This window comes from Mastacembelus armatus, chromosome 6 (assembly GCF_900324485.2).
Source record: "Mastacembelus armatus chromosome 6, fMasArm1.2, whole genome shotgun sequence".
Taxonomy (NCBI): Eukaryota; Metazoa; Chordata; class Actinopteri; order Synbranchiformes; family Mastacembelidae; genus Mastacembelus; species Mastacembelus armatus.
Genome location: NC_046638.1, coordinates 4,246,294 through 4,265,678, shown reverse-complemented (window position 1 = coordinate 4,265,678; position 19,385 = coordinate 4,246,294). Strand labels below are relative to the sequence as shown.

The window sequence follows — 19,385 nt, the reverse complement described above, 5'->3', positions numbered from 1 at the left end:
AACCTTGGACTGTTTAAGCATTAGGCGATTAGTGGTTGTGCATTTACCCCAAATATACAAGCAACAGGATTCTCTATATATGGTCTCTTGATTAGAGATAAACACTTATTCCCTTTCCACTCATTATTCAAGCCCTTATTGCTCACCCACACACTATAATATCAAGAAAACCCTCACATGGAGACTTCATTCAGAGTGCACACACCTTGACAACATGCATTCTGTTGCATTTTAACAACAGACACAAAGATATTGACAAATATTGAATAATATTTCAATGTCATAACTCCTGCTTGTAATTAAATCTAACCTGTAAAGCTGAAAGAGTATCTTTGTTCATCTTTTGATTTCTCAAGTGATTTGAGAAACATACAGAAAGGATTTCCTCTAAAAGTAGAAACATGGGGAGAGCAAAATGTGAAAGAAAGTAAATGGTGAAAGGACAGATAGAGGAAGAAAACACTGCGTCACTGTCAGATTGTTTAAACTGGAGCAAAGCTCAGATGGGAGCTGTCCAAATCTTTGTCAGGCTGAAACAAAACAGTTCAGAAACAGTGAAACACTGAGCAGCAGCTATTAACATGTAAATTCTCAAATGTCTAAAATGTAAAAGTGTCTCATATTTTTCAGAAAGACAGTGTGTTTTTAATGGAGAAAACTTGGATTGAGGTGCTTGTTGATGACATTTCTGTCTGCACCTGCCAAGAACACAGGTTGAAGTTTTAAACTGGAAGAAAATGAAGTTATTACAAGGTCAAATCAAAATAATGGAAGATGTTTTCAAAAAATTCCAGTTCTCTCTGCCAGATGCAGGTGCCAGATAAGTCAGTCACTGGATTGTAATTTACAATGAATAACAAAAATATCAAATTCCACCAATTTCAGTTAATTACATGGGTCTTAGCTAAAGCCAGGCTCAGGTCAACCCAGCATGAAGTGAGATGTTTTTAGAGAGTCAGAAAGGAGTTTGTTATGGATCTTGATCAAATCTTTCAGTGAACAAAAATCTCCCAGCTCAATACTCCATTGAGTTGTAAACACAACCTGCAATTTTTCTCCCTCTCTGTTTCTGTGCAGCGGTGGTGGCGGTGCTGCCTTCTTAAACAGTCCACCATCAACTTGAACACTGAGGAGGAGGCAGCGATTTGTCTGCAGGCGGCCTGGAGGAGCTACAGGGAGCGTAGGAGGTTCCTGCAATGGCGGGATTCTGCCATCGTCATACAGAGGAGCTGGAGAAACTGCTGCTATCGCAGATCTTTGGCAGCCGTAACGGTTCAAACAGCCTGGAGGGGGTTCAGGGAGAGAAAACACTACTGTCAGACATACAGGACTGTGATGCAGCTGCAGCTGATGGGCAGAGGATACTTGGCTCGACTCAGGTGAATGGAGGTTGAGTGTGACTGAGTGGATGATGAGTCACTGAGGCTTTGGATGGTTTTTGTGTTTAAAATCAAATCTAAAATGATCAGCAATAATATTAATTCTGTTACCCTTTTCCTTCACATGTAAACATTTTTTGATTTTTTTATTTAAGAATAGTCCGGTGTATAACCAACATTTCTATTGCTCTTTCACTGTTTTTATTATTTATGCCCATTTCCCTCCACATTTTCTGAGCTTTTCTTGTGCGAGAATCAGCATATTCTTTAAAACTGAAATACAACTTTTGTTTTATGCACTTTTGACAAACAAGGTGCAATTATCAATATTATGATATTGACAAATGATAGCCTCGGTACTTGTAAGTGAAAAGAAAACAATAACCTCAGCTCTCTTTGACTTTTTAGTATCTTGATTTAGTATTGTCTTGGTTTTCTTAGAAAGCTCAGACTCAGACTTCAGACTTAGAGAGACTTTTATAGGCGTTGTTTTTGGCAGCAGCTCTTTTCAGTGATTTAAAAAAAATTTTTTTTTGACAAAGTCAGCATCATGATCGCTCCTCATAGATATAAATTAAATAAATGATGATACGTCAGTGTCGTGTTGTTTCTACTGAATGCAACTGGCCAAAACTAAAAGAAAAAACATAAACACTAGTCATAGATTTTCACCCTTCGTATGATACGTGTTGTTTTCTGCCGGTTTGTGTGGAGACAGGTGTTAGTTACACTTTTGTCTTCTTCACCAATTACATCTACAGGTTCAGAGAACTGAAGGAGCAGCATGAAAGACAGCAACTCAGCCGAGAGCAGAGTCAACCTGCAGACATGGATGCAGGAATCATGGAGGACCTTACCTCATCAGAACCAGAAAGTTCTGTCCAGAACATCTGTGTTTCTCAAGACTCTAAACCTGTTTCTTTTGAAGTGGAGGAGACAGAAAAAGAAGAGGACTCAGAGAGAAGCAGGAGCATAGATGAGACAAGCCTTAAAACCCGCTCAAAACGAGAGAGTAGACGAATGAGAGAGCTGGAGCAGGCTCAGTTCAGTTTAGAGCTTTTGAAGGTCCGGACCACCAGTATTGGAGGTCCTCTGCAAGGAGACTTGGTTCCAGATAGTAGCACCTCCCAGCTGGATGGCCATAGACCTCCAGCCCAGGGATCTCCAGCTACTCATGGAAGTTTTGAAGTGCTCAATGTGGAAGATATAGGGACTGAAGGCTCTGGAGGTTTTAGTTCTCAGTCGACTGCTCCTCAAGATCAAACACTAGATATTCAGGTAGATGAGGGGCTGACAGATTCAAACCATAATGAAAAGCTTGTGATGGACGGTCCCAGGGCAACATTTTATATTGCTTCTGACCAAAGTCCAATACATGAACCAAAATTTGAAAGCCCCAGTAAATCTTACAGAGAGAGAAGGGAGTCCACATCCCGAAGGCCGGTAGTGGTTTTAATCAGTATGCAGAAGGAGAGCCCTATAGAGGAGAAGGAGCTGCTGGCAGCCCAAACCCTACAAGGAGCTTCTCAAACAGGAGCAGCATCAGTCACTCCTCAGATAACCCCCATTGCAGGCTTGGAGGTAGGATCAGAGATTGAGCAGCCTCCTGGGATTTCTACACAGGCCAAGAGAGATGTATACGGGGTGGACAAGTCTTCTAAATTCCAGTCTTCATCCCCTCATGGATCGAGTCCAGATGTAACAGGGATTTGCTCCTCAGAGGTGGACATCCAGATCATTCTGGAGCCAAAGTCCCCTGTCCTCCCTGGACCCCAGGAAAAGAAGTCAGCCCAGCCTGTGCAGGAGGCACCCAGCCCAGTCCTGGACACCAAACCACCAAAAGCCCAGAAGAAGAGCTCAGCCCAGACTGTGATTGTGAACATGGTGGAAAAACCGTCCAACACTGTGTTCTCCCCACCCAGACGCAAGCTGCCCTTCTCCAAGTAAGTAACCCACTCTACTGAAGGATGTGACCGCAGTTTAGGGAAGCTGTTCTTATTATTTTTATCTGATTATGTCACAGTTTATCAGAATCTAAGAAATGTGTATGTGATCATGTGTATTTTAAATTCCAGAAAAAATGTACATGACATATTGTCAAGATTAAAAGTACAGAACCAAATGCAGCAGCATTGTTTTAAGGCAAATAAGCACCACATTGTTTTACATACATGTGGAAAAGGAATCAGTTAAGCTGCCTTTCTCTGTCAACAGTTAAATGTAAAGAGTTGAACCTTTTTGTAAACACTTCTATGTCTGGCTCTTTGTTGCAGGTCAGATAAGGACTTAGTGAACCAAGAAAGATCTCTGGCCATGTACAGAGATGACTCCAAATCTGCAGGACCCAGAAACAGAGAGGTAACACACACACACAAATAAAACCAGCATAGATAGACATAACAGAAACAGGTGTAACTATATATAACTTGCAATGTAATTTTGATGAAAATTTGACAGGAACAAATCCATTCTGTGGGGGTTTTTGTAAAAAAAAAAAAAAAACCGGGGTAAAGATGAGAAAGGTTTTCACTAAGGAAATAGGGTTTTATGAAATACATTATAGTTTATTTAAATGTTTTCTCCTGGATTTTTTGGGGTTTTTTGTGTTGTTTAGTTCAGCACCTGTAGCTACTTACTGTAATTCTGGCTTAGAAATTACCCCATAAAAGAAATGTCATGATGTATCAGGTCTACTACATTTACTTTTGATTAGATTTAGTCTTGTACATAATAAATCAATTACAAGATTTTATGCATGCAACACACACACACACACACACACACACACACACACACACACACACACACACACAAATGACGTAGTAGCTGATCTGATGTTCCTGTGGTTGGTTACCTGGAAGCAGGTGGGCCGCCCCGGCCCTAAAAAGAAAGCTCGAATGTCCCGGACTCGCTCTGATTTCCTCACCCGCTGTAACTCTGAGGGGGCGACCCAGTCGGACGATGATGATGAATACTACGTCCCCGCCCACTCCCGCACGCTGCCCCCCTCCCTGTCTCCCTCATGTGCCCACCCTGAGGCCGACTGTCACAGTGACTCAGAGATGGTAAAATACCGGATCCCATGATCTCCAAACTAGTTTCCTGTCCACTCTGCCTCCCCTCCACTCACTGTTTAGGTGGACCTGGCCAAGCGGCTGGGGAGGAGCCCTTTAACACTGCTAACAGCACTGGTATTGGATTGTTTCACTACTGAGCTGCAGTCTGACTGACCGATCAGACTGACACTGCTTTGCTTCACTCAAACAGACCAGCACTCTTGTGGGTCTGCATTGAATGGCCACATGCTCTGTGGACGTTAGCCCAGCATCTCAAGAGCATGAATCTTTTATCAAAGGATAGGTCAACATTTTTGAGTTTGATCTGATGTTTTTTTTTCAGTAAACATGTATTTAATTTGAGGATAATTGTTTAAATCTTAGTATAAGATATAATAAAAGGGGACAAATGTCTTAAAGTCGCTTTTGTCAACCAAGATTTGCATTCATACTGATTTTAATCTAAAATATTCACAGCAGCATTGCTTTTTAAAGTTGGAACAATAAAATAATTAAGTTAACTAATAATTAACTAATATTCTAAAATGACAACAAATATTCAGGTAATTGAATAATTGATTATATAGTCATGAAGGAAAGGTGTTTGTTAGCTAAAGCTTAATTCTGGTTTGTCATTGTCAACAGTGCATCGATGAAAGAAATACTGAAGCTGCAGCCTGAAACAAATAAAATCAGGATCCTATCAGTCACTTTTAACTTCTCTAAGTTTTCTTGAAGGAAAAATTAAAGATTAAAACTCAAAATGCCAACTTTTTTTTTAACAGTGAGCACATTTTCACAGTAGGGGCTGTTTGACTCTCAGAAACTGGCCTCGTCTGAAAGCACATGCTGCTCCTGCATGCTGGAGACGTTTAAACCTCGAGCAACTTGTCTTCTCACTAACGGCGTCATCATCTAACAGGACCTCCCAAGCATGACTTCTGTTTCTCTCTCAGTATCTTAATAGCAGCCTCATTTTCTGATTTATTGGCTGGTCTTACTTCAGATTCAATAGATTTAGTATAAGCACAGAATAGTTTTAGCTTACATGATTTTCAAACATCAACAATAGTGATGTGAGATTATGCATTCATTGTGAATAACACAGTATTGCTGTAGATAATGCATGTGAGCTCAATAAACTGCACCCATCAAAAAAAAAACAAAATCACACACATACACACAGACAGCGTCATAGACGAAGCCTGGTCAGGTGATTCCAGTAAATTGAAGTACATTTGTCTCACCTGGTTGTTGATTTCTGCTCTCCAGCCTTCTCACAAAGATCAGAAGAAGATTCATAAAACCATGTCATCAGGAGACCTGGGCAAGGTGGAGGTCCTCAGGAAAACCTCCAGTCACGATGGAAGGTAGATCCCCAAGTGTCTAACAAAGGAAATTCTATTTTTCCTGATTTTTTCTGGCTTCATGCTTAAATGGCAGAAAGCAACAGCTTTTACATAAACATAGCAAAATCAATATGTCCTTTTTCTTCAGTGGTGCATTTGGAAATTAGTCTTGTAATGTACCTGTGGTGCTTTACTGGGTTTTACATATTGCACTGTGACATCAGGATGCATGTCATGTGCCAACCATACAACTGACAGGACATGACATGTTTTACTTATCTTATTTAGTTTTTTATGTATTTTTTAATGAAGTTGTTTTAAATGAATTTATTGTGCTTGTGATTTAGCAGGATGAGAGGGAAGATGCGCTTCTGGAGTAAGACAAAACACAGTGAGAAAAAACTGTCAAGAGAGAAGCAGGCCAGCAGGAGTGAAGCAGGAGAACCACAGGGTAACAACAAGACACAAGATGTGTTGTCTTTAAGTCTACAGAACACACACATATACACTTGTAGAAGTACAAAAATAAATGTGTGTTGCTGGTTTTGGTGAGATGGTCAACAGAGCATGGGAAATGGTGGTTATGAGATAAACACATTTTCACTATAGAGACTTTAGTCTTTCACTTCTGGAGTAGCTAAATCACAACTCATTTTAGTAAACCTACTCTCTCCACCTCCCTTTCCATCTTCGTTTCCAAGAGGCCCAGTCACCTCCTCACAGTCCAGATTTGGAGGTTGCTCCTTCACGGGGGGTCAGGGACACTAAGGAGAACAAGGAGCTGTCTCCGAAGATGAGGAGGCGTCGCAGTGTGAAGATCAGCAGCATTGCCCTGGAGCCCTCTCAGTGGCAGAACGACACACTGCACATCCTCACTTCAGCCCACGACTACCGCAGCATGAACGACTTCCTCATGAAGAAGGTTAGAGGGCAAATATTCCTATACACACTGAAATCACCTTTGCAATTTAAAATTCTGTTTTTAAATATGCTTTTTAAAAATCTGAAAATATAACTTCATTAATCCTACAGCAACTATGTCCATTTATTATGTGACCATAAGTTCTGATTGGTCTTTTTGTTAATGGGTCAGATTTGTTTCCGCAACAGTTACTATTAAATTACTACAGACACATAGTTAGACACGTTCCAGTGTTCCCCCAGGACCCATGGATATGGTTATGTTGTGATAATCTATAGTGCATTGCCTTCATATTTTGTGTGCTCAAATTGCCTAAAGATGCCTAAACATGCTGTTGCATTCGAGTACCATAGGGTAGTTCCACATTTTTGCATTACACATTTTAGCGTCAAATAGTCTCTGTAAATAGTTGAATGTTTTCAGCTGTTTTATTGTTTCTGTGTCGTCCCTTCTTGACTCATTGAGCTGTTTACATGTGTCTGCAGATCGCTGACCTGGACTCTGAAGATGGTAAGAAGGACACCATGGTGGATCTTGTCTTCAAGAAAGCATTGAAGGAGTTCAGGATCAACATTTTCAACTCGTACTCCACTGCTCTGGCTGTGAGTCCTTGCTGCTTTGTCTCTCTTTAATCTCAGATGCTCCAAACACAATAAGATCAGTGAAGGAAGTCAGTGAAGTACACTAAAGTATAAAATGACGCTAAGATAGTTTCTAAAATAAACTGTAAATAGTTTCAGTGGAAGGTCCCTGATTAGCAAATGTTAAGTCAAGAAGTCAAGTAGCTGATGTTTAGTTGATGTTTTGATGAATTTCATTCAGACATTGTGAAGATAAATCTGCCATCAGGTCATTCTGTCAAATTTTCTTTTCTTTTCCTGGCCTGCACCACCAGATGGATGATGGGAAGAGTATCCGTTACAAGGATCTTTACGCGTTGTTTGAGCACATCCTGGAGAAGACCATGCGCCTGGAGCAGAGAGACTGGAGCGAGTCGCCAGTGAAGGTGTGGGTCAACACCTTCAAAGTCTTCCTGGATGAATTCATGACTGAGTACAAGCCCATGGAGGGAACCATTGGCAGGGTAAGATATATACAATGGATCATTGGATGTAAAGGTAATTAGGGAAATGCTGTCTCAAGCTGTTACACTTTATTTACAAGCAAATGATTGGTCTGGAGTAATTTTTAACAATGTAATCTGCTGAAAATATAAGAAAATGTAAGCAAGCAAAAACTCTACAATACACTTTAATAAGTACAGATAATGGGAATTGTAAAATTGATAATAGGAAATGTAAAAAAACCTTTTTAATTTAAAATCCATGTAGTAGATTCTAAGACAATCAAGCACGTATTTCATTTCTCAGACATAAAATACATCACAGGCACAATGTGACATGTTTGTCTCTTCTCAGGCTCTTAAACGTGAGCGCAAGAAGTCCAGGAAGAAGGAAACTGACATTGTGAGTTTATAGTGACCCTTTGGAATAACAGCAATGATTTTTATGTTTTAACTGCGGTGACCAATGGCTCTGCTGCCCCCTGTAGGTGGAGGAACACAATGGCCACATCTTCAAGTCTACCCAGTACAGCATTCCCACCTACTGCGAGTACTGCTCCTCCCTCATCTGGATGATGGACCGAGCCTGCGTCTGCAAACGTGAGGAGTGGAAACACAAAAACATACATGAATTTGTTAGACCTGTAGCTCAGTTAGGTTGGTCCTTCCTTTCTTTTCATGTAATTTGCACAAGTAAGGTACAATTCTCATCAGGGTTACAGTTTCTTCAAGAGATCTGGACAAGAACACAGAAACAATAAATGCAAAAACCCAATGTCACACATTACAATAAAGTCAACCTAAGATGCACATGCTGATGCCAAGTGTTGCCAAAACCCTTTAAATAAAGTAAATTGAGTTCATTTTACCACCACCAGGCCACAACAACTAGCGTCGCCAACATGTGTTCCCTCGGATTCAATGTGTTTCTATACACGTCAAACCCAAACTTAGGTTGTTTGCTGCATGCAGTTAAATCAAAACCAAACTGTCCGCCACTTTATTGTAAACACAAGTTACCAGGTGTCAAGTTTTAATGTTGTTAATGTTTAATATATTTCAGTGACTTTCTGACTTCTGGATTTGATGCACAATCAGAATTCAAATTTGTAATATATGATAAGCTTTACCTTGGGGAGCAACTAGAGTTTAAAAGCCTTAAAGCAGGCTGCAAAGATCTGCAGTCTGTTCCACGTTACACACACAAATATACACACCACCAGCAGTTCCTAATGTTCTCCTAACTCACTTACCCACAGTCACTCATGTCCTTGTGTGTATTTTTTATTTCCAACCACACAGCACAGTACACTCTCCCCCTCATCACACTATTCTTTCCACACACTCAAAACACACACTGACCATTTATACTCACAAACCTCACCCACTTGCCCTGCCTCCCTGAGTATCAGAAAAATTGGATTAGGCCTCCTGCTTTTTTCATAAATCTATCTTCAATCTAGTTACAAAGCTCCATCTGCGCTTTCAGAGAGTGCACATCACAGCCAAACTGTGCCACTGCCTGAGCCTCTGAGCTCTGACCGAGTGCAGGGGTATGAGGTGTGAGGACGCTGTAGAAATGCCATCACTTTGACTGTGTTGTTCTGTTGCCTGCAGTGTGTCGCTACGCCTGCCACAGGAAGTGCTGCTCCAAGATGACAACCAAGTGCAGTAAAAAGGTAGGTGGGGATTTGTTTTTGTTTTATGGTTTCTTGTTTTAGGTTTCGATATCACAGTGAACAGAAAACTGGGTTTGGATATCATAGCACATCACTAACAATGATTTCAGTTATTGCCTTTGTGATTTACGGCACTTTTTGACTAAATGTCATCAAACTAAGTAAATTACAATATTTCTGTCATGTGTATTTCACCAGCATTTGGTGTAAACATTGTAAATGTAGATGTAAAAGAAATAACATAACTCTAAAAAATTGCTAACTAATCTTGTCATGTCAAAAAAACCTTGTCTTTCTTGGTTTCATTTTCTGGCTTTGGTCTAAGGACAGATGCACATATGTAATTACACTTATCAGCCACAGCTGTTTGTGTGCCATGAAGTCATAAAATGAGACTTTGCACCCTATTGAGTTAAGAAATAAAGCAATCTCCTTTTTATGGCAAGAATTTTCTTAGAAGCCATAAACTCACCCTTGTTCAGTTCAACACACTAAGAGGGTTGCTGCTCTGAGCTTTTATTTTTCTGTTTAGGTTGAATACTGTTATCCTAAAAATAGTCTGGCTCCAGGAATACCAGTCAGCTCAATGGCTTGTCTGTTAACTCCATTATTTTGGGGTTCTGAGGGCTGAGGATTTACAGGAATAGCTTCACTGGGCGAGTTCAGGAACGATGTCTGATATTCTGCCAGATATCTGGTGGTTTGACATTGTGGTGGTCATCTATAGGATTGTGCTCTGGCTATTAAATTGAAACTCTGGCTCTAAGGGTTATAGAATATTTTGGTCAGCCCAGTGTTTGTTATGACAGACAAGCAAAGACTATGGGGTATCAGTCCATTCTTTTATCTAAGCTATAGCTGGAATTGATTTGTCTGACAGGATAAAAAAATAAACATCGTAACTTAGTCTTGACATAAACATTTCTAATCACAATAAATTAGTAATTTCACAAAGATAATTTCCAACGCAACTATTGTCCAAACTAATGAAACAATATTTTAACCACTATTAAAACTTAATTTATACATTAAGTAAATATCATAAAGCTATTAAGGGTAGAAAGCTTTTTTTAAACTATCATTGACACAGTCCAAACCCAACCGTCATATGTTTCTGTGTTTTTGTATACAAGTATGATCCGGAGCTGTCATCTCGACAGTTTGGCGTGGAGTTGTCCCGCCTGACCAACGAGGAGCGAACGGTGCCCCACCTTGTGGAGAAACTCATCAACTACATTGAGATGCACGGCCTCTACACAGAGGGCATTTACAGGAAGTCGGGCTCCACCAATAAGATTAAAGAACTCCGTCAGGGGCTGGACACAGGTGAAACTGACAGGGGTCCAAAACCAAGGGAAAATGAATTACATATAAATTGAATTCAAATCTTAATGCCCTTTTACATTTCACGTCTACGTTTTTAGTTGATTTATTTACAGCTACTTCTGTGATTAGCAGTTTTAGCTAATGTACCTATATCTGTCATGGATTTTACAGGTGTTTCATCATGAACCAAAGTAGTCACAAGTAGAAGTTGGACATGAAGAAAAGTTTTAGCCAGATTTGGCATAACTGAATTCAATTGTCTGTACCGGATTCTAAGGGTATCCTTCAAATAGTTATGGACAGACCAACATTTCCATCCTTGGATCCGAGTTGCTAGCAGGCTGAAAAGAGAAGCGTGGAGGGAAGTTAATTTGCCTCATTGTATTTGCCTGTTCCAGATGTGAACAGTGTGAACCTGGATGACTACAACATCCACGTCATTGCCAGCGTTCTCAAACAGTGGCTCCGTGACCTGCCCAGCCCTCTCATGACCTTTGAACTGTATGAGGAGTTCCTCAGGGCCATGGGTAAGGTCAAAATTAGCACCTTCAGTGACTCTTTCTGTATGTCAGCCCTGAGAGTCACTTTCAGAGTTTTCAGCTGAGAGTCACTTTCAGAAGGTCCTTGAACTCTGTGGTCCTTTTTCAGGTCAACCAGACAAGCGGGAGGTGATCAGAGGGGTGTATTCGGTGATCGACCAACTCAGCAGGACCCACCTCAGCACACTGGAGCGCCTCATCTTCCATCTGGTCAGGTGAGTTATGAGATAGAAGCAACATCAGCAGCAGAGCCTCAGGCAATAGAGCCAGAGTTTGTGTGGTCAGATTTTTAAACCTTTAAAACCTTTTTAAACCTTTAAACCAGATTTAAACCGTCCACTGCCATCACATGCCATACTCTCAGTGTTCAGTGAGAATACATTCTCTAATTAACAAAATCAGGCATAACAGGATCATACTGGGATGTGTTACAGGATTGCTCTGCAGGAAGAGACTAACAGGATGTCAGCCAACGCCCTCGCCATCGTGTTCGCTCCCTGCATCCTACGCTGCCCTGACACCATCGACCCACTGCAGAGCGTTCAAGATATAAGCAAGACCACCGCGTACGTCCTTTCTCCTTTACAATAGCAGTTTCACAAATTATTCCATTTCCTACAGTGATGCAGCGTATACACAGCTCCACAACATTAGCAAGCTGTTTGGCAGACAACCACATAGATTTAAATTCATGGTAAAATGGGTGGGTAGGTCATGTAAGTATGCTTTATCGAATTAAAACAGGTGGCACCACACAAACTAGTTCTTTTTAGTTGTTAAGACATAATTAAACCCAGTAATTGCCAGGTTAGGTATCTAACTAATTAATTAACTAATTGGGAAAACTAATGCTAATTGACTAATTCACAGTATGAGCTGCTGAGTGAAGAGTAATAAGTCAACACATTTGACCTGACATGTGGTGTGATTTGACGGTGTTAAAGGCTTTAAGTGCTAACAAATGTCTGTTTTAATGGCAGTTTAATAAACTCTAGCTGGTACTGCTGAGAACTTACAAACAAACTTTACATACAAACTTAAGGATGGATCCGCAGTCCAATCCTCTGTGTTCTCACCTGTAGGTGTGTGGAGCTGATCATCAACGAGCAGATGAGCAAATACAAAGCTCGTCTGAAGGACATCAGCAGTCTGGAGTTTGCAGAGAGCAAAGCTAAGAGCAGACTGACCCACATCAGGAAGTCCATGGTAAGACTGTCAGACATCAAACAGCAGGTTCCTGCGCCAAGTTACAGACTCATCATGCTAAAGATATTATGATGAATCCTTACTGACACCAAGGTGGATGTTTTTCTACTTGTTCCACTCACTCATCATTGAAATGTTGACAGTTTTCAGCTCCATGAGCAGCTGGCATGGTTTTCACACAGCCATGGCAGGAGTTCATTTCTCTGTGTTTATTTACATCTTTCATTAACAGCTTTTGCTGTGTTTTTGTTCCACATGCAAAAGCTGACAAAAACACACTCAAGAGGATATACCTTCAAATATTTGTATATAAAATAAAAATAAAAATTACAAGTGTCCAATCCTTTAAAAATTGGCTGCATATGTGAAAACACCCTCTCTCTTTTCATTTCTGCTGTACATTACCTATTACCTATTATTCTCTTAGTTATAGTTGAGAAATTGAAGCAATTTTACACAAACAACAACAAAATATACTAAAACGCTACTGGTCCTAAACCACAGAGTCCATCTACAACATGGAGCCACAAGCTGGAGGATCACAATATTCCCAAATATATTCATAAATCACAATAGTTGAGACATATGTCAGACAAACTTGTTATTAATTATATTATATAGAACCAGCTGATGCCGAGTAACCCTGAAGGTTTTGGGGCCCATGGGCAGTAATTCAGCCTTGGATTAGATCTGTCTCTAAAAACTCTTACTTCCAACCAAATTTAGCTGTTTTAACCTAAATTCTTAGACATTTTCTGACCTGAAAATCACCAAATCCATGCTTACTTGAATACCTTCACCGCTCCCTAACCTTAACCTGTCCTTCCTTCCTTCCCTCCTTCCTCCCCTCCTTCCAGAAACCTGTACTTATTGCTGTTAGGTTTATGAGCATAACCCGCACTGCCACCCCGGTATGTATGCCCCTCTCGCTCCATGTGCCCGCCAACCACCAGTCCTGTCCGTCAGTCTATTTGATCATACTGTCTGTAATGTCCAGTCACAGTGGCCGTCACATCTGTCTATAAACTAGTTCTCTTTTAGATGTCTGAGCTTCTGTTTGTGTACTTGTTACTGTTTTGTTGTGAGTCACTTAGTTGACAGGTTATAATGTAATAATGAAATTATTCATTCATAAGGTTTGCAAGAGACCCCTTTGAAATTGTTCATTTTTCTACCTGCACCTGGTGGGAAAGGAAACAAATGGTTTTATAACTTATATTTGTTTACTCTAAAAACCGTGTGATGGTACAGTGAAGTAATATAATGTGGTCTTCAGAAGGCACATTTTATAGTTGTCTATTAGAGTCTTCCTGGTAATCATTGTGTCATTGTTTTCATTATGTCTGTAGATGATTGCTGCTTGTATTAAAGCCTGGAGTCCATGAAATGTATCGCCCAGAGTCATGATGAATACTTTTGACTTCACTTTAACTTTTGATTGTTTCTAAATTTGGCCTTTGCAGTTTTTTGAAGACATGCATTGAACATATTTAGTTTAGAAATACCTTGATCTTTCAGATAAAACATGCAACCATGCCATGGCAAACACACAGCTATTAGTTTTCTGTGGCACTGAGTCCCCTCGAGTTAACATATCCTCTAAAAACATGGTGAGACTTAAGGCAGAGAACTTGACTTGACTTATAGTTTGAAACTGAACTGCTCATTGAAGTTCACCTGGTCACACTGAGGAGCTAATATGACCTTGAAGTGCGGCGATGCTGGTCATCAGCGTTCAGTTCAACTGATGCCACACAAGTGAACATTAGAAGAATTACACTGATTTGTATAAAGACACAGATCAGTTGACTAACGTCATAATGTAGGTATAGATCTATATATATATATAGATCTTACAATGCTCACTTACAATATACACACACTTTTAGATGCAGTACTTGTGCCTCTTTTGCCTTTGTACAACAAATTATTATCAGATTTTTCCATAGTAGTGTTGTAGCTTTGGGTTGTCTTTGCCAGATTTCTGCAGAAAGTAACCCAAGCTAACTGCCTAGCTGGTTGATACCAGTATTATTCCAGTGGGATAAATGAAATTCCTGTTCTGTACCAGACTAAAATGAAAAATGATGAAGTAATTACTGTATAATTTATAGCTTGGTGTTCAACTGCTGCTGTTACTGCAGCCTCGTCTGTGTTTGTGGTGAATGCACAGAGAGAGCACCACTCAGACTGTAGCTCACTGACTGCCCTTTGCTTTTTGTTTCTGCTCCACAACTTATGAACCCACAGCCTAACACAGCTAAACTTAAGGTAAAGCCTACCTGTGTGTGTGCAAGAGAAGACATTTGTGTGCAGTGATATCCAGTAGAACCCATAGTTTCTTAGGCTGTTGTGAACCGTGTTCAGTCAGTCGTCTGTATGCTGTAGTTACCATGTGGTCAAAACATCCAGCTGTGTCTAAAGTGAGTCTGCTGTCTGTGCTCCATCCCTGTTACTGTCAACTAAACGATTTTTATTGGTGAGCCTCCACTAATACACACTCTCACTCTGTGTAATATTGTTTGTGTGTGTTTACAGAGCAAAGGCCGTGTTTGGCAAAGCAGCACCCACATGCCCTCACCTCCTCTCAGCCCCAGAGCGTCCCCTGTGGTGGATGGAGAGAGTGCAGGAGGCGGAGGAGAGGACGTAGCTGAGGCCGGGCTGAATGAGCAGCAGCAGCTGGCGATGCAGCAAGAGGAGCGAATTCTCACTGAGCAGATTGAGAGTCTGCAGAAAGAAAAGTACGATACCTCTCTGGTTTATTCAGATCATGACACTGGAAGGGTTTTCGTGTTATCTACTGCATAAAGCTTCTGCACGAGCTAGTATATACACCTAATTTTCTCCACATCAAACAAAAACAATTTCAGAAAACATAACTATCCAGTTCAAAAGCAAATAAATAAATGAAAATCACTCATTCTTCATATCTAACAGCTAGAGATTAATTTTAGCAAATGCAACACCCAATACATGGTAAAGATAAAAAACAGCTGCAAGCTTAGAGTAAATGTGTGTTATATAGATATATAGATCACTCTAAGGACACACACAGATGTATCGCAAAATAAATAAATGCCTAAAATGTAAATGAGCTGATTTAAGTAAAGCACCATCTAATCTGTACATGTGGGTCGACAGGGAGGAGCTGACGTATGAGATGTTGATCCTGGAGCCGCGGGCGTCTGATGATGAGACTCCTGAATCTGAAGCGTCCATTGGTACAGCGGACAGCTCTGAAAATATCACCATGGAAACTGAGGGAGCCACCTCCGACCCCTCTGGTGTGTGTGTGTGTGTGTGTGTGTGTGTGTGTGTGTGTGTGTGTGTAAATTGTAAAATGTGTCTTTACCACCTGTCTGCCATGACTGCTGCTCTCTCCCTCCACAGAGCGTGGCACTTATCGGTCAAGAAAGTTGGAGCCAAAGAGCCGGCGAGCTCTGCGCCGTCAGCCGGACTCCCAAGACTCAGCAGACTCCATCTCCACCATCTCCTCCTCTTACCACCCCTCCTCCTCGCTCTCCTCTAATGCCTCTGGTTCTCCAACCCCTCACTACCGGTTCCGCTCTTCCTCCTCGGGACCCTTGCTTACATCGTGCGGTTTGGGGACCCCATTGACGGAGGGGGAGGGGACACACAGAACCGGTAAGACACGGCACAGGCTCAGGCTGAGCCGCAGCTCACCACGCGAGCCGTCAGGAAACCACCGGAGGGACTCGGACTTCAGCTCGGGGCCACAACAGCTGGTTCTGTACGGCAGCAATGAGTTCATGGTGTGAAGCTGAGTGGGAAGGAATACCAGCCGACGCCTGTTCCAATGAAGGGGAGTGTGCAAAATGTGGAGCAGGGAGAGTCTGGGGTTGGACGAGACTGGTCACAGGGTAAAGTTAATGCCCAGCGTCAACTGCTGCCCTTTCTCAGTGCACACCCCCCTCCTCCCCTGGTCCAGTCATAGCAGAAATAAATAAAAGAAGAAAAGACTGGGGATGTAACACAGAAGTAACAGATGGTCAAAGGAGGAAGACTGACAATTAATGTGAACACCTGATAAACATGGTCAGCCATGTTAGATCTCTGATCTCAGTGCTGTTTGACCCCTGCTGGAGCATTCAGGGTCAGTTAGAGAGAGAAGAAGAAGAAGAAGAAGCAGAAGAAGAAGAATGAAGAAAGAAGAAGAAGAAAAAGGACGGGGGGTGAGACACAGATAAAACCCACACCTGCAAAGCCTAATCTTATAGTGCCCCTTCTTTATTTTTTAGCATGTGGGCAGGTGGTTAACACCACTCAGAAGAAATGTAGCCATACTTACTGTACTGGCGGACATTTTGTCTGTAACCAGCACCAAGCTACGTCTGCTTTTCACGTTTACACAAGACACAGCAGCCAATAGGCTGCATGCTTCTCCATCACACTTTTTCTCATGTTTGTTTGAAGAAACTGTATAGAAATGTGTTACAGCTGTATGTTATATTATTATTATTATTATTATTATTATTATTATGTTACAGAAGAAAAAAGTGTACATAGAAATTCCACTGCTGCTTCTGGGTCATTCATTGTTGATCAGCCTGTATTTCCTGTTTTGCAAAGTGAAGAATCTGAAACTCAAATTTCACTTTTGTTTCTGTGCCCAGTTTTGCTTTCCTGTCATTTTCTGTTTTTTTTCCTGTTTGCCAGTGAACAGAGCTAGTTATGGATGTCCTTGAGTTATACTCTTCAGAAGTAATAGAAGGAATCTGTCTATCTGTGCTGCCTGTTGGGTGTCACACATACTTGATCTGAGATGTCATTCAGCCATAAGTGGTTTGTGTTTGCCTTTCCATGTAAACCTTTGTTTTCCCTTCTGTTTTATTCAGAAACACCAGTGTTACTGTGTCAGGACTTGAATTTTTATATATATTATTGCTGTATTATAAATGTTGTTATTGATATCAGAGAGAGTTTTGTTGTCAATATTGTTTCATTTTGTGTTCATATGAAATCCATGTTTTTCCTCTGTGTGTGTGTGTGTGTGTGTGTGTGTGCATGTCTGAATGAATGAATAACTCCAGCCACTGTTTCAGCCCCCAGTTGTGCGTGTGTCTCTACTCACATATAAACATAACATTTTCCCAAAAAATCGTCTTCTAAGGGTGAAAACCATCAAGTGACGCTAAAACTAACTCAGACTTATGAAATGCTTCATTTGTCTAAATTTTATTGCACTCATTCACGCTCTAACCATTTATGATGTCCTCTGAGCCATCCGAAATGCTTTCTTCTTCTCTTTTTAACAGACATAACAGTAGCTCTTTTTCTTCTCTCTTGGCTCTGGCTGTGAAAAGTAGCATTTAATCTGCCTGATAACCAGACAAAAGCAAGTAGCAACTAACTCTCAGACCGTCCACGTGTTTCTACATATTCCTGCTCTTTGTCTCTGTCCATACAAAATCAGAACAGTCAGCATATATTCAGTTTCATGGCCTACTCAGTAGCTTTACAGCAATGATGTCTCATTTGGAAGATTGCAGTATCTGTCTGTGCTTACTGCATCTGTGATCAGATGCTTTTGGCGATTATTGCTCCGATGTCACCAACACAGTCAGTGTTAATCTTAACTTTTCCTTAAGGCTGCAAGTCAAAGTCAGGACTGTGCTGATCTCTCTTTGAATGCTGTGGAGACCTGCAGTGTGTTGGCTTTTTTTTTTACAACAAAAACTTCCCAGAGGTGAGCTAAATGGACAAAACTGATCCCTGGTAAAATATCTCAACAATTAAGCTGATGTTTGAGGGGATGCTATTTGTACATGTCCTGGCTGTCCATATGGCATTCTGTAAAAAAACAAAAAAGAAAAAAGTGAATGTACCTGTCACTGGAAGGCATGCTCTGCTTTCTCTGGTTGTTTTTGTTGCTCTTTTATACACAGTGTATGTACTATTTATGATCATGCTTTGGGAGTGTACAATGGTTTAAAAGAATCTGTTATAAAATGTGTTCTAAGAGGATATATTATCCTGTGTACGGTTCATTATCTACTATTAGTCATGCCAACATTTTAACAGGCCACACTCAGTCTGTCATGTTTGTGCTACAAAGCAAAAGAAAAAAAAAAGCGTTGTGTCTTTTTTGTCTGCGCCACTCCAGACACAGTTATGTAAAAGGTGCAATTTGTGTTATATTTTGTTTTTTATTGATACAAACATGTCTATGGTTGTAAGAAAAGACTTTACAGGGGAAATTCATCTGCTTATTAAAAAAGCAAAACTGCAGCCAAAAATAACGAGTCGTGTAATATTTTGCATGACAGACATCCTGTCAGTGTATTATCCTTTGAAACAATCAATATTTTCCTTATTTTCTTAGTGTGTCTTTTTTGGGACAACATGAAACCTTTGTGTTCCTTTTCATTTGAGATAAAAGGTTTGTTGTGTTTTCTTATCAACAAAGTCACATTTACATTCACGTAAAAGTATTTGCATTTTGCAACCTAAGGGTTTTGTTTACCAAATGTACCCTTTAAAAATATAAAGCTGTGTTAGTCAGAGTACATTATGACTTCATTATTTCTTTACACTTCTCTAAGGACAGTTTACGAAGGCTAAGTAAAAGTTTACATTTTTTTAAATACACTTTTAATGACTAAGCTGTAGATCTGTTGAAAACTCCAATATTGAATCAAAGTAGATGATACTCTCAGTTTTGGTTTGTTTAATTTTCCTTGTTTAATTATTTTTGTCTTAAAATAGGCTACAGGAATAAATGATCTCGTATCGTTCACTGCTTTAATAATCTGACATTTGCTCTATTTCTCCTACCTCCCGTTCAGAAAGTTAGAAAATAAAGACACTTTTTCGTTAAACGGACTTAGACTGATCGGATTCAGAGA

At 40.5% G+C, this 19,385-nt stretch overlaps 1 protein-coding gene across 14 annotated transcripts in view; it reads left to right on the top strand.

Annotated features, from left to right (window-relative positions):
* Window positions 1-18,765, top strand: part of LOC113132512 (unconventional myosin-IXAa-like) — a 118,927-nt gene extending 100,162 nt beyond the window's left edge. For 5 of the 14 annotated variants that reach the window (XM_026310647.1, XM_026310644.1, XM_026310639.1 and 2 more), the window contains 21 exons: window positions 1,078-1,379; window positions 2,141-3,322; window positions 3,653-3,737; window positions 4,241-4,444; window positions 5,708-5,805; window positions 6,132-6,235; window positions 6,486-6,706; window positions 7,192-7,308; window positions 7,602-7,790; window positions 8,125-8,172; window positions 8,258-8,369; window positions 9,387-9,448; window positions 10,582-10,774; window positions 11,173-11,301; window positions 11,423-11,528; window positions 11,748-11,879; window positions 12,396-12,519; window positions 13,377-13,430; window positions 15,058-15,260; window positions 15,661-15,803; window positions 15,910-18,765. In XM_026310647.1, coding sequence (XP_026166432.1) covers window positions 1,078-1,379; window positions 2,141-3,322; window positions 3,653-3,737; window positions 4,241-4,444; window positions 5,708-5,805; window positions 6,132-6,235; window positions 6,486-6,706; window positions 7,192-7,308; window positions 7,602-7,790; window positions 8,125-8,172; window positions 8,258-8,369; window positions 9,387-9,448; window positions 10,582-10,774; window positions 11,173-11,301; window positions 11,423-11,528; window positions 11,748-11,879; window positions 12,396-12,519; window positions 13,377-13,430; window positions 15,058-15,260; window positions 15,661-15,803; window positions 15,910-16,298 — 4,197 coding nt within the window. In that variant the 3' untranslated portion in view covers window positions 16,299-18,765. Of the gene's footprint in view, window positions 1-1,077; window positions 1,380-2,140; window positions 3,323-3,652; window positions 3,738-4,240; window positions 4,445-5,707; window positions 5,806-6,131; window positions 6,236-6,485; window positions 6,707-7,191; window positions 7,309-7,601; window positions 7,791-8,124; window positions 8,173-8,257; window positions 8,370-9,386; window positions 9,449-10,581; window positions 10,775-11,172; window positions 11,302-11,422; window positions 11,529-11,747; window positions 11,880-12,395; window positions 12,520-13,376; window positions 13,431-14,769; window positions 14,984-15,057; window positions 15,261-15,660; window positions 15,804-15,909 lie in introns of those variants that run through there. The other 9 variants (XM_026310642.1, XM_026310640.1, XM_026310651.1 and 6 more) reach the window with 7 other exon arrangements.
* Window positions 18,766-19,385: the final 620 nt, after the last annotated feature.